Source organism: Leptinotarsa decemlineata, unplaced genomic scaffold, assembly GCF_025532065.1.
Source record: "Leptinotarsa decemlineata unplaced genomic scaffold, Ldec_3_MD MMD2_tig00000505_RagTag_RagTag, whole genome shotgun sequence".
Classification (NCBI taxonomy): domain Eukaryota; kingdom Metazoa; phylum Arthropoda; class Insecta; order Coleoptera; family Chrysomelidae; genus Leptinotarsa; species Leptinotarsa decemlineata.
In genome coordinates, this window is record NW_027412549.1 from 19507343 (window position 1) to 19523279 (window position 15937).

Consider the following 15937-nt stretch of genomic DNA (forward strand, 5'->3'; position numbering starts at 1 on the left):
AGAAATGGATGAATATAAATAATTTTCATCTGTCAGTTCCGGACAAAAAGTAATCCACAGAATAAATACACTTCTTTACGAGCATATCTTTTAATCTATTTTTAAAAACATTCAAGGTTGGGGATTCGGTAATATAATTCGATAACTTATTGAAGAGCTGTGGCCCTACGATATTGGGAGGATTACATCCTAATTTATATATATATATATATATATATATATATATATATATATATATATGTATATATATATATATATATATATATATATATATATATATATATATAAATATATATATATATATATATATATATATATATATATATATATATATATATATAATATTGAAGAGAGTCGTTTTTGGCATTTTCCTACTAACTTAGACGTTGCTCGATAGGAACCAAGAGCTTCCAATGCCGATTGACTGTCCGAGAAAATTTTCATTGACTTGTTGATATATCCTGGGTCTGCAACTGAAAATACCTGCATCGGCAAATTCAAATGAAGGTGTTTTTGATCCATCTGTGAACCAACAACTATCTGCTCTCGATATTTCTTACTCCCGGAGGAAACAATCCTCTCTACTCGAAGTAACGGCTTGAAATCTTTTTTTTTTTGTCGAATTGTTCAATTTTCAATTTTTTGCTTGTATTTTATTACACTGTAATTTCATTTCAGGGTTTTTTTGCTTGATACAAATGTTATTTTCAGCTACTTTTTTTAATTTTTGAATTGCATTGGTTCTTACAAGAATTTCAAATCATTTTATATCATATTAGACAATGGAAGTCCGAACTAATGAAATTCATTAAAAAACTTCTTACTTAAATGTTTGCGAAGCTCTCACGTAACGTACTTTTTGAAAAATACTGCCATGAGAGAGTCTTGAGATTTCAAATTTCCAAATAATCAAAAACAAAAGTATTCACCTCTGCTCCTTGGTCTTAGCAACATAGGAATAACACTCCAGGCGTCCATTCCGTGGACGGGCTTGAAAACTCTATCATAGAAGGCGTCGGTCAAACCATGCGCTTTTTTAATTTGCGCCCCTGCGTCCGAATGCGTAGATCCGGAAACGAAATGGAATTCGATGTCTGGGAAATCATCGGAGGCGTTGGCGTATTTGGTGTTGACGAAGCCTAAACCTTCCACGCCACCCATGATCGTCAGCGGACCTCCACCGAAGACAGCATACTGCATTAAAGGACCTGAAATTATGTATTCGCAGGTTTGCGTTACTGAATGTATATATGTGTATATTATGGTTAAGGTTTTTTTTGGGTATTGATATTTTCCATTTATTTATAATATTTTCAACGTCAAACGGTCTTGTTGAAGTAAAATCGTTTTTCTTTACAAAAACATTGCTTAGTATTGGGTTGTTTCAAAAGTTTTGTTCGTTTTATGAGTCTACTTTAAACTGTAATATAATAATAATAATAATGATAAATGGTGTTTATTTCACGTGGCGGAGTTTAGCAAAGCGCTATTCTCCCACTCAACCACGTTTTAAAAAAAAAGAAACATTACAAAAAATAAATGGCAATTTCAGGATAATGGTAAAATTTAATATAAATATTTATGTTTGAATCACTGTTGGCTGAGCAATTCAGTTTTAAATTTACTTTTGAACAGCGGTAGTGATGAATTTTTCAAAGATTCACTGAATGTTACAGCATGATACGTGAAGAATCGTTCATAGATAGTGCTGTTATGATTCAGAATGTCAAAATTATTATTAAATTTAAGGTTTATTGTGTGTATCTGATGTCTGGGAAAGAGTTTATTAACCAAATAGGTGGAGTGTTTTTTTATCAGTTTGTAAATGAAACAGGCGAAATGCAATTCTCTTCTGTTTTGCATTTTTAACCAATTCACTTGATTGATTGAAGGAGTCACATGATCTCTGTAATTCAAGCTGAATATTAGTCTAATGCAGGCGTTCTGTACTTTCTGGATTCTTGCAGAAGTTATGGAATCGATACAAGGGCCATAGACAACATCGCAATAATTAAACATAGGTAGAATCAGTACGTCTGAAAGGAAGACCTACTAAGATAGTGTATGTTTGAATACAGGTGTTTCAGAGTACCGTTCGACCTTTGAATGAAAGTATTGACTTGATGAACAAATCTGAGGTTGTAGTCTATATGAAGTCCTAAACATTTTATTTTGTCAGTCAACTCCACATAATGTCCATCAATGTACAAATCGATATTATCTATGGCCCTTCCACCATCTTTGGCTTTTCCAAAAATTATTAAAGATGATTTACTAGGATTAAGGTTTAAACAGTGTTGCTGCGAAATCTGAACATGATTTTTTATATCATCATTGAGCGATGTTTCGTGATCAATAAGCTGACTTACTTTATCGGAGTAGTACAAGTTAGTGTCGTCTGCATATGTATGAAATTTGAATAACTTAAGAACCTTGGAGAAGTCAGATGTGTAGATAATAAAGAGTAGCGGGCCGAGAATTGAACCTTGCGGGGCTCCATAACATATACTCATATTATCAGACTGACTACCCTTTATCACAACACTTGCTTTCTATTTTTTTGAAATGAACTAATAAAATCACATGCCTCCTTACCGTAACCAAAAAAACCAAGTTTAGCGCACATCAGATCGTGAATCATGATGTCGAAAGCCTTACTGTAATCGTGAGACAAGAAAATAGTGACCTTTTCATTATCGGTGGCTGAAAAAATATCGTCGGTCATTTTCAACAGAGAACTAGATGTACTGCGATTTTTTCGAAAACCAGATTGGTGTTCAGGCAGTATGTTATTATCAGAGACATAAGAGTATATCTGACTATAGGCTGCCTTTTCTGCAATTTTTGATATTGCCGGTACTATATTTATGGGCCTCAAATTATTAGGTGTCAAAGGTTTATAATTTCTGAATGAAAAATTAACTCACAAAATACTAAACTATGATCGGAAATTATATCTGAATTTATTGTCTGTCCGCTTAAAATATATTCAGTATTGGATACAGCAATAATATCAATCAGGGACGCACTTGAATTTATTACTCTAGTGGGTTTATCATTTACTCGTGTGAAACCGTAAGCTTCCAAAAAATCTATAAATTTGCGAGTGTTATTCAAAATATTCAAATTAATATCTCTTACAAGATTCGGTTCGTCTACAGTAGGTAGTATTGGAGTAGGTAGTGTCGCAGTAAATACTCATTCAATTTAATCCAAATAAGCGCGATTTGAATTGGTGCATTTTTGCCAACGTAACGTAAGTCGATTAATTCCGCTAACTTACAAATTAGGTGCTCGGGATTCGATAAAGTCGACGAAGGTCGTTTTTGCCTGGTCCTGATTGGAGAAGGTCCTACTGGTGAGAAAGTTATCTAAGTGCTTGAAAAGATGGTAGTTGGTTGGTGAGAGGTCTGAGGAGTATGATGGATGTGGCTCAATTCGTTTAATTTGTGATTTGTGGAACGTGCGGGCGAGTGTTGTGTGGAACAGGATCGGACCTCCAGGATCGTGGAGCAGGTTGCGCAAATCAAAGAAGAATATACCTCAAAACGTGACAAGTTCTGTCGATCCTTCAGATCGTGGGGCGCCCACTTTTCGAGCTTCTTGACCTCCCCTATACATTATGATCCACCAAAAATCGCATGGGAGCCGACGCCCTGTTTTTCCGTCATCCCACGCACCGTTTGTGATGAGTCAGTCTCCACCATGGTTCTCAAATTCTCGTCCTTCGGGACTCATCTACGAAGTTGAAATATCCGGAACGAAATTTTGCAAACCAACTAGCTGACCCGGCAAACGTTGTTTCGCCACATAAATCATTCATATCAAAACAAATCATGAATTTATAAAACAACAACAAAAATTAATTGGCGCTCCGGGGCGACTTCATTAATTCCAGTGGCGCATTTGCTTTTTCAGTTGCAAGAAAATCTGGAAAAACCTGCAGCACCACATCATCTAAAGATCTTGATCTGCCAATGTTATCTCTCTCATAAAACAAAATATAGGGTGTCTCTAGAGGCTCCATTAATTTCAATACATCGCCAGAACACTTAGTGACACGACTATCGTCTAACTTAAACCAGTCCGTTTCGTCCTTGACCAAGGCGTAATAATGACCAGATTCAACGCCAGAAACACAGTGAACAATGACTGTATGAAGATTATAATAGTGGTCTGCTAGATTGAAGTGTTTATCTAATTCGAACCTTCGTAAAAGTTTGGTGCTTCCGTCAGAGGATGAGTCATGTTTGAAGATCATCAGTGTTATTACTAGATTGACTGGTGCCTCAGCTATACTTGTTTTCTGGTAACAGTCAGTTATTTTGGCGCATGTTTGGCAATATAGTCGATCATCACCTGTTATAAGTTCCATTTTCAGATGATTCAATAATGAGCTTTGCACGGATTGATTACTAGTCATATTAGGAATCGCTAGTTGAAGTTCTAGAATACGTTTTTGCTCTTGAACAAATAATATTTATCTCTTAATGCTTCAGTGTGTACAATGTTTTTCGTTAGCTAACACAAACAAACTGGACATTGTTTAGCCTTTGGACTCATTGATAGTCATTACAAATGCCAATCTTATTGGAAATTGCACTCGTTTAAAATGAATTGGCACATCTGTAGGTATAATAGGGATTCATGTTATTAATATATTTTCCACCTCGGAACTTGCCATTCAAAATGCTGGGTTGGCAACATTTCTCAGTAATTTCTTTAATGACTAATCGCGTGCTGTTGCACAGCCGGGTGGATTCAAATTACGGAACGATCCAACCTACAGTTGTAAATTATGCGGTGGCATGCCTGGCAAACCCAGTGGGTTCAAAAACTCTGTTGGATAATTCACAGCTTCGGTGGTATCGCAAACTGTATCTACTATTGATGGATAAACAATAATAGTGGCCGAAAACTGTGTAGGGAGTGAGAAAAGGCTCATTGTATGAGAAAGACAGGAGACCGGCAAAGTTGTCATCCCTACTCCGTGATGTTAACTGAGTGAGGAGTGAGACCGGTGGCTGATAAAAATAGGGGTTGATGATAAAAGGGTTGAAATTGAGGGTTATATGTACTTTCAGATGCCACATCATATTTGGGGTGCGGCATCCTTATCACTTAGGGGTATGACAAACAGATCAGACCTACCGAATATACATATAAAATTTCATAAAAATGGGTTAAGCCGTTTCCGAGGAGTATGGCAACTAAAACTGTGACACGAGAATTTTATATATTAGATTAGCTGAAAAGAGGCAGAAAATTAAAATTTGAAAAAAACAGCATCAATGTATAGAGTACAAAATTTTCTATCGATCAGTAGAATAAATATTCAATGAGATATGCAGCTACAAAAACACATGACATTTAAATAGACAAAACTTTTGAAACAATCTAATACAAACCGTACATCGTCCATTGTTAAATTTTATGGTTCACCATCAATTTCTCACCTACTGAATATACTCTGTCCAATGTTATGGAATCTTGCCTATTTATCAAAAAGGTCAAACCACCTAGGCCTATGTGATCTTGTAAATTGTGGCCCACTTTCAGATCCTGGATGACTGGTATCTTGTGTTTATTCAATTCTTCTTTGGGACCAACACCCGAAAGCATCAGCAGTTGCGGGGAGTTGACCGAACCTGCCGAAAGGATGACTTCTTTGTTCGCGCGAATTCTGAAATGGAAATAAAATCACTTCAACGCTTAGACTTACTACTGGATGAATAGTTTTATAATAAAAGTTTGCTCTAACATGGCCACTTATTTTACTTTTACTCCGTGTGTTTCAGAATGTAAATGACGTTGTTGATATTCTCATGATAATTCCTTATTTTGTAAAAGCAAAAATCTGTGCAATTCTGAGAAATAGTGTTTTTAATAGGTTGCAGGCTGTCGATTTTTGGAATTTCTTCCTGACGTTTCGCTGGCGCAAGTGGCTAGCTTCTTCAGAAGTTTATTCATCCTGAGTTATCTCCGATGACTGGATATTATGTCAGCACCGCTGGGTGACAGGCCACCACATGACAATTTGGTGTACTCTGGTTGACTGACCCTTTTCTACCTGGCGTCATGCTCTTTGCTATTCTTGAACTTCTCAGATTCGGATTCCATATTCAGTTGAGTTTCACAGCTTCTTCTTTTCTGTTGAAATTAGAGTATGCTTGTGGATCTCTACTACCTCCCGTACCAGTTGGCTATAGTATCCCTGATTGGGGGAAAGAGTTTCGTATTTTCAAACAGAATCCTGTGTTTTTCTTCACTAAGTATGGTTTCCGCCATAGCCGAATTGTCCGTTTGGCCTAGAGGGCAGATTTTTTCATGCTCTTTTAGCCTTGTACCTACCCATGGCTCTTTCTGGTGGTTTCAATGTATACCATCCCACAAGTGCGCGGTATGTGATATCTCCCTGTTGCTGATAGTGACTCTCTCTTGTCTTTAGCCGACCTGAGACTTTGTTGTAGCTCCATGGTGGGTTTGATCTTGTCTGTGATATGGTAGATACGCACGTGCAACCGTCTGAGCTTCCTCCCTGTTTGAACCGCGTAGATCTTCAGTTTCGAGTACACTGTTTCTATTCAATCTCAAGGTCACTTGAAGACGTTCCAGTTCTTCCTCGAGACCCTCTTGTTCACACATTCTTCGAGCCCGTTCAGTTAGAGTAGAGATGACTTCTCTCTTTTGACTAGGATGATGGTTTAATGGTGCGTGCAGGTATCTATCCGTGTGCATGGGTTTCGGTACACTTTGTGGGTCAGTCTAGCACCCATCGTTCGATGAGTACATTAGGAATGCTATCCGTTGGTCCTGTTCAGTCGCCATGATGAACTTGATGCTGGTGTGTTGAGCGTTCAAAAATGGTGTAAAAAAAAGATTTGTTTCCAGATGACGAAGGTGTTATCCACGTAACATAGTCACAAGGTTGGTTTCAATTCAAAGGTCTTGTTTGCTTTCTCTTCGTTTATTGAAATAGTTGGCTATCACTGGGCTAAGTAGACTTCTCATCGCTACGCCATCTAGTTGCTCATAGAAGTTACCCTTTTATTGATAGAAACTTCCCGTGAGACATTCTCTGAAGGGTCCGACGATATCACTTGAAAACAAGTAGGATAGCCCCCTCAAAGAGCCTTCCAGTGGGGCATTGGTAAACAAAGACACAACATCGAAGGTGACCAGAATATCTGTAGGCTCCATAGTTAGGTCCCTAATTTCACCAACGAAGTCTGTCGAATCATTGACGTAGCAGTTTTTTTTCCACATAAGGCTGGAGGAGCAAGTCCAGATGTTTCGTCAGGTGGTAGGTCGCCGAGCCTGGGGCACAAACTATTTGTCTCAGTGACATGTTGGTTTCATGTACCTTCGAAAGACCGCAGAGCCTAGATGGAACGGATTCAGTTCTGAGAATGATTTTGTTAATGTTCTTTAACGTTGATTGTGTTAGGTCCCGTTTAAGTTTGCAAAAGTTTGAAGGGTCTAAACAGCAACTCTAAGACGTTCATTAGTCTTTGTGCTTGATATTAGAAACCATTCATTTTTTCTGCCAATGCACACTGTAAAATTCATGTTGTGTGGATGATAACAGAAAAAAGTGCTAGTTAAATATGTAGAGAAAAGCTCTACTTTATTTTCAAGTCAAATCAACGAACCTGATTAATTTGTTGTCCCTCATAAACTCAATGCCGTAGGCTATTTTGGATTTGGGATCTATCAGAACTCGTGTAACATGTGCTCCCATTGCAATGTGGAGATTTTTTCGCAAGCGAATCGGTCTCAAAAACGCTTTTCCCGTAGAACATCTTGCTCCCCTCCGAGTTGTTCCTGAAACAAAAAATAGGTCAAGTTGTTCACGTTTCATATCATCATATAGGACGGCACTAGTGCCGTGAACTGTCGGTGTAACGGCTCCCGACCCTGGAGTCCTGAGTTGGAAACCAACTTCGACCAAATATTCAATTTATTTAACTGAAATTGGGTTGGATCTGCTACGTTTCATAGCTGAGGAGATTGAGTTATATAGCTGAAGGGACTACGAGTCAGCTGTGTAACAAAGCTGACTTGTGAAGTTATTAATAACATCACTGGTGTAAAATGCTTAACTCAGCATCTCAGCAATAACAGTTTCACAGTTTTTTTTTCAGAATCTATTACTAAGGTGAGTTTTATTATTGTTTCTGGTAGTTTATTGAACACACGATTTCCATCAATTCAAGACTGAATTCCATTACTTTTTTTTTCAGGACAGAACACAATCACTGCAGGAAAGTCTTTAAGGCGCTCTAACAGCGGTGCTTGTGCGAAAGTAGCGATTCACCTTGGATTTGAATCGCTGGAGATTAAATTAATTTAGAAAAACGTTCTTGAACAGTGAAGTTCGGGGAATACTGAGTTGAGCCTTAAAACGATGAGGAGCCACAGTCCGTCGCGTATTTCTGAAATGTACCGCTCTTCTTCGACATTCCAGACTATTAAGGTTGCAAGTGACGTTCGTGTATCCAATTACGCGATTGGCTTTTTTCTGAATGGAATCCAGAATCTTCAGAAAAGCTTAGGAGCGGGGTTCCATACATGAGAACAATATTCCAAAGAAGATCTTATCTGAGCTTGATAAACCATCAAAAGTGGCTAAGGTGTGTACAGTTTTCTGGATCAGAACAGTGTTCCAAGCTTTTGAGAAGCAGCCTTTGCGATTCCAGCGACATGATTGTGCCAAGACATATTGATGTCCATTTAAATCCCACAAACTTATCGAAGTAGAAAGCTGAATTGTCTATTATATCCAGTTCGGAGACATTTATCTTCTTGGAGAAAATCGATGCCTGGGGTGTGTGGCATCGAATTAAACCTGATTACTTTCACCCCAATTCGAAATCACTTCTAGATCCTCATTAAGATATGCAACATTCCTCTGCCGATTTCCTGGAATCCAAGTGGAATGACGAGACAATTGTGCTGTCGTCAGCAAAGCAATATATTGGATTCTTGGTTTTTTCCAATAAGTCGTTGATATACAATAAAAAGAGAGTTGGAGACAATATGGATCCCTGGGAAACACCTGCGTTGATGGTACCCTGAAAGTGGCCATCAATGGCTACTTTTAGGATACGTTCTTTGAGGAAGCTGAAAAGCTATGCAAAAAAATGATCCGACGAGCCATAGCATCGAAGTTTAGCCAGCAAACCCTCATGCCATAAACGGTCAAAGGCCTTAGAAATATCAAGCGCAATAGCTCTTGATTTTCCATGTTGCGATGGCGTTATTGTATTGGACAGGAAAGTGTGCAGCTGAGAGTTCAAAGATCTTTTTAGAAATGAAAACTGAGGCCAAGAAAGATTTCTTTGATTGGATCCGGACGGAATACAACATCTGGACTCTTGCACACATTTTATTTTTGGGTTCCCAAAAAATATTCTGAAAGCATGATGCTTTGAAGTGAGTGACTTTGCCGAACTTTTATTGGACAAGGGTATGTTGTTTCTTTCGACCTTTTTGCTGTGAAGTAGATAGATCTCCAAGCTGTCTCCGTGTTTGAAGGAAAATGTTGAAATCTTCCTTTGTGACATAGTCAGTAAATGGAGATTTCTCTAGTATAGGTTGCCAGGAAATAACAGTATGGAAAATGGGGGGATTTTTTTATTGATGTTGAAATGTGTAAGATCAATGAATATTCAAAAAAAGTGTTTTCGTTGATGGAATGCAAATTTAACTTTTCCACAGAACAAATGCTTTTCAGGACTACTATTTGCAGGTTCGCAGATGTCATACATTAATGAAAATGCTTATTCTAAATAAGTTAATAATTCCCAACCAGCAAAGTTGTTTTATAATTCCATGGTGTTGCAACAGTTTTATTTTATTAGTATTTTATAATTACTTCCAAAATGCTAATTGATCGTATTAGATGATCGGTGAACATAATACAGTTTGAATTGAAGGGGTTATATTTTTAGGAGTGATTAATTTTTTGGGAAAGAAAGTTTTTGGCTTTCTACTACTCCATCTGATACAAAAAAAGGGATGAGAGAATCTTCCAAAGAAAGGAAGGAAGTAATCAATTTGAAAATCTATACATGAATGTGTAGATCATGCAAAGAAGTAACTTTCAGATACAAACTGAAAGAAAGTCCTCCTGAAACAGCTACTTTCATATAAACATTGAATTACACGAAAGAAAATAATTCTTTCGAAACAAATACTTCTATATGAACACTGAATTATACAGAAGATACTTTTCTCTACTCAGTTTGTATTTCAAACATTTGTTGTGGAATAAGAATCAAATATCATTCACATGAGTTCTACTTTGAATGAATGGTAATAAATTGTACTCACATAGAACATTGTCACCCTCAGTGGTACTGAAGAGCCTTAGGGCAAGTGTCTTAAGGCGAAACATCGGTGTATACCAGTGAGGGTGACAGTGTTCTATGTGAGTACAATTTATTACCATTCATTCAAAGTAGAACTCATGTGAATGATATCTGATTCTTATTCCACAACAAATGTTTGAAATACAAACTGAGTAGAGAAAAGTATCTTCTGTATAATTCAGCCATTTTGAACATTTATTGGGGGGTATATAATAGTTTTAGATTCAGTTCGAAGTGCTTCAAACAGACGTAGAAATGACTTGGTGTTCCATAAAAAACTTTCTGGAAGCTTTTTGAGTCGCCCTGTATATTGGAAATACTAAAAAAACACTTTAAATTATCCCACCTAACCTAGTGCTTCAATTTTTTCTTGCGAAAATCAGGAAAAGGTTATGATAATGGTTAAAACCCGTCGTTTAGCCTTTATAATCGATGAAAGAAACTTTTCAGCCAAAACATCAAAGTCAGATAATATTTATCCAAACTATATGTGAGAAATCTTTTATTCATACTAGCATTTTTGTAGAAACCTAAAGCTTTAAAAGTAGTCCGACTCTGCCGCAATACCATCACTCCCAGAACTAAGTGTTTCTTAACAGTTTTATAGGGGTAACATAGTAGCTAAAATACGTTGAAATGCTTACCAATTCATTTTATAGAACGACGCCATTTGTAATGATAACGATCCGGGAACTGAAATTAGATGAGTTGAAAATATGAAATACCGCACATATAGTGATATTTACAGCTGAAAAGTACATAAATATTATAACATTATATTATTTAGAATAAAGTGAGTTAAGTTTGCGACTAGAAAATTAATACGTCGACAGAGTGAATTTTTGTATAATTAATAATTTTACCGATAACATTTATAAATGAGTGGCGCGCTTAAATTTTGCTAATAATAGGCTATATATTTGTCAATAAAATTTCATTTGCAGTAAAAATATCAATCTTCGAAGCATAAACAATGTCTTTAACAGTTTTATGAGTGCAGTAGTGAAATTTTAAAATGGCTTCAACCTTTCTATTTGTTAGTTTTCAGTTGGTGACATATCTATTATATTTTCCTGGTGTCCAATACAAAATTACTTCTTGCATCTTCAAGAAAACATTCTTAGCACTTTTTTATTTTATGGTTATCGTTTTCGGCTGTATTATATTTTATAACACCTACTTGGAACTACTAAAAAACTCTTATAAAATTGTCTTCTGATTATTTTATAAGTATCGCTTAAATATGTTGCAAAAGTCTTTACAAAACTACTTCTTAAGAGCGTCAGACAAATTTTATAGTAACTGCCAAAATGTTTATAAAACTGTATTGTAGTGTTTGTAAAAGGCCTTACAAAATATCGATGATAACTATAATGTTTTATAAAACGGTGCCAATTTCCTATTTATAGCAGTTTTATAAACATATTGAAAACATTTCTGGGAGAAATGCAGTTTTATAATTTGTTTCTCCGAAACGTTTCCGCAACTATTATAAAATACGAAATTGCTAGTTGGGTTATATCCATTCCAAAGTTTCTCTCAAATGCATACCTTGTGCCATCATGAAACCGGTTTGATACTCTCCATTAATATCCCTATTTTTGTACCCCAATTGCTTTCCGGCTTCAACAAAAGCAGCGACCAGAGGCGTGTGATAAGGAGCCTCAGAAACGGTAAGGTAGCCTCCGGTGGAATGATAAGGAGTTTTTGTCAAATATGGATTCTTGTTGTCTTCGGATTTTTTGAAGTAGTAGAGCACGTCCTTGGACCCCCAACCTGGATTTCCTAGAGATTCCCAAAGATCGTAGTCTTTCTTGTTCCCACGTAGGTACAACATGTAGTTGAGTACAGAAGAGCCGCCTATGACTTTACCTCTTGGCCAATTACATCTTCCATTGTTCATGGCTGAAATTTCATTGAAGGAAATCAGACTTTGTGAAAGGGATCATTGCTTGAAAAGTGATTTTGATAGTGTTTTGGGAGATGATCTGATTGTCAGCGTATAACTTTTTGAATGAGTGAAATTTTACCCAAACATGCCTGTCCTTGGGGTTCGCTCTTATATTTCCAGTCTAGTGCAGATAATTGTAAGTATGCGGCCATCAGTGGGACATCGGAAATTTCGGCTTCGTCGCCTCCTGCTTCCAGCAATAAAACCTTCCATCGTTCAACTTCACTTAATCTATTTGCGACGACAGCACCTGAAAACACAAATATTTAATCCAGAGATGGAATGGAAGAATTGGAGGTATATCCATCAAACTGCAAAAAGTCTAATAATAATAATGATACTCTGCTCGTTTGAAGTAGTGAAGTGGAGTCGGGAAGAGCTGTATCAACTCGACGTAAAGACCCGAAAAATAATGACTATATAAGAGTTCGCATCCCAAGTTGTCCGTTCCACGGTTGTACTTCCTCCGACAACAGGGAGGCCGTGGACTTTTGAGTTTGGAATGTCTACATAACAGAATGATACTGGATGTAGCCTGTAAAGTCGTTAGGATTTCGGACCCCTTCTTTGCATGGTCCGCGACCATGAGAGAACAGGAATCGGAGCATTTCTCTTGAGTGCTGCTGTCCGAGCAGCTGATAAACTCGGTTTGGTTCACTGAACGAGGTGATCACCGAGTTGAAACCCGTTCAGCAGAAAGCTCATAAAAAAGCGACAGAGATCACCTCACTTCTGTGGAAACACAAGGATGAGCCAATGCATGGGGTCTTCTTCAATGACATTGAAGACCTTGGCTTATCAAAGCGCCTAACTTTCCCGTTCCTTAGGTCGAGTGGACTGAAATCGGAAACTGAGGGGTTCATCATGGCTTGCCAAGATGGTGTCTTCAACACCTTAGTCTACCGCATACAGCTTCCTGACACAAGGTGCAGGGACTGCCGCGAGACTTTCCAGGCCCTAATGCACTTGCTATTAGCATGTCCAACATATGCGGTCTCGACCTATATCCATGGAGATAACGCGGCCCTAAGAGTGCTATATTACCATCTACGGCACTCTTAAGGTATTGACGAGACACCGTTGTTGACCTACGCTCCGGAGGATATTGAATCCATTGTGGAGAACGAGAAGTGCCGAATTCATTAGAACTATTCGTTCCCCACCCTCAGGCTCATACAAGTTAATAAGCCTGATGTAGTCCTTCTTAACCACCAGAGCAAGACGATATTTGTCGTGGAGTTTTCAGCTGCTAGCGAGACGAATACCGTCCGAAAGGAGGAGGAAAAACGGTTAAAATATCAAGATTTTCTCTTCGAACTCCGCAGACTCTATCCAGACCACTCTGTCAAGATAGTTGTTCTGATTATTAGAGTCCTTGGTGGAATGATGCCCTCTCTACTCTAGAGTCTTAAAATCATAACGGTATGCCGCACTAAGGCAGAAATCTTAGCCGGACAGATGTAGAAGGCTGTCATTCTTGGATCACTGCGCTTGCTCAGGGCACATGATTCTCGGACCTAATGATCACTCGCCCCACGGTGTTGGGAGTGGTCTTTGGTTAATAATGCTGGCGCGCCCTCCCGAATGTATCAGGGCATCGGGGGATAGGGCCTGACTAGCGCATACTTCGGTAAAAAAAATGATTTAGCAATTTTACTCTCCCGCAACCATTATGAGTTGGTTGAGAAGTCAGGCATAGTAAATAACTAAGAAATATATGAAAGTGACAAGATTAAACTACAACAAATTCCAAAAGAGATGAACTGTTCCACACAAAGAATCTGTTTGCTGAGATTTTCGGAATTTTTGCTTGTTTCAGTATATTTTCAACGGAGATGCCGCATTGGTTGTCAATTGACCGACAAGTAGTTTGGTCGAGAGTGCAAACACTATAGTTGTAATGGAACCCATATGATAACTAGATATAATTTTTAGAAATCCTTGTCCAGTTTGTATCAACTTCTTTTTTCTAAATATAAATTGTATATAACTTCGATTTCGATTTTATACCAGAGAATTAGTTTTCATGATCTGAATATACTATAGCTCATCGATCTGTGTCGTAGCTTGATTTAAATATCTACCGGACGTAATAAAAATAACTGGCAGGTTACCTTGAAAAAATCGAAAAGTTTCTAGTGAGAAATTAATCCATAAGAAAACTCAAAAAACTTTTCTGGGACTAATTGTTTTTTTCATGGTATTCTCTCTGTTAACAATTTTATTATTTGTTTTTTCCCTTTGTCTACATGTCTTATTATTTTTTTTTCATTTCTTTGTGAAGCAATGAACAGCAATGCTTCAATACTTATTACGGCCTCTCACATCCACAGATCTAGGTGTTACCTTCGACACAAAACTTTCCTTCGTACCACGTATTGAAGCCATTCTGTCTGCTGCAAACAAAATGTATGGATTTATTGCACGAATCTCCAGAGATTTGGATCCATCTACATCGAAAACCTTATACTATGCTTTCGTCAGATCAAAATTAGAATATGCATCTCATCAGTTGTATCCAGAGAAAGTTGAATCGATACAACGGCGTTTCGTAAAACTTCTCTCCAATAGATAAGATAATATCTATCCTCCAATTGGAGACGTGCTATGAATAGCTTGAGTTGCCGTCGTGATTGTCACTCCAAAATGTTTCCTTTTAAACTGATAAATATTTTAATTTTCGACCCACATATTCTGCAAAAACTTAATTTCAATGTACCTAGACTAACCTCTGAAGTGGTTAATCCCTTTCATCTGCCAACACCACCAACACCAAATATTCTGAAACGTTCACCTCTGCTTAACATGTGTATCAAATGCAATTCTGCAAGTTGTTAGCTCGACATTTTTTCTGTTCCATCTCTGAGAGTAGATCTTTCTACTTCAGCTAATTCTATATATATATATATATATATATATATATATATATATATATATATATATATATATGATGTGTTGTTTTTCCGGGTGTTCATCCGTTGTGTACTATTCGATAGTCGAAAAAACACCACATCATCATCACAAAACAACACATCATATTCTACCATACTCTAAAGTTAATATCGGACATAGCACTCATGAAAGTGGCAAACCATAGACACGTGTTTCGGGCTTTTGGCCCATCATCAGTATGGTGCAGCTAAGTGTAAGAATGGGCAACACTTGGTTACCAAAAGATAGAAATATAGAAATACAAATGCACGGAGCCACCAACAGGAGCATATATATATATATATATATATATATATATATATATATATATATATATATATATATATATATATATATATGTATAAATAAATGAATAACTTTTATTCATATGTAGCGTTTTTGTTATGGTACTTATGGTTATCATTGTAGATATAATAATGAACCTTGTTTTTTGCATGTACCTATTACTCATTTCCAACGTTCAGATTTATATTGTATGTTTAAAACTGAGGATACTGAGCAATTACACCTGAAATACGTCTTTCAATAAAAATGTACCTGTGAATAACGTACAATTCAAGCTTTTTTATATCACCGGGAAACAGACCATAACTTTAAATAATTATAGTTCAAGTAAACGATATAGTGCCCTCTACCTTCCAGCAGTTTCCCTTTAATAAAA

At 37.1% G+C, this 15937-nt stretch overlaps 2 protein-coding genes across 3 annotated transcripts in view; one reads left to right on the top strand and one right to left on the bottom strand.

Annotated features, from left to right (window-relative positions):
• Flo2 (flotillin-2) overlaps positions 1-15937 on the top strand; it is a 152008-nt gene that overhangs the window by 43985 nt on the left and 92086 nt on the right. The window lies entirely within an intron of this gene.
• Positions 1-15937, bottom strand: part of LOC111502843 (glucose dehydrogenase [FAD, quinone]) — a 39177-nt gene that overhangs the window by 6450 nt on the left and 16790 nt on the right. For both annotated transcript variants that reach the window (XM_074174138.1, XM_074174137.1), the window contains exons 3-7: positions 12404-12574; positions 11925-12278; positions 7653-7824; positions 5457-5683; positions 930-1208 (exon numbers count right to left, since the gene is read on the bottom strand). In XM_074174138.1, coding sequence (XP_074030239.1) covers positions 930-1208; positions 5457-5683; positions 7653-7824; positions 11925-12278; positions 12404-12574 — 1203 coding nt within the window. The remainder of the gene's footprint in view (positions 1-929; positions 1209-5456; positions 5684-7652; positions 7825-11924; positions 12279-12403; positions 12575-15937) is intronic.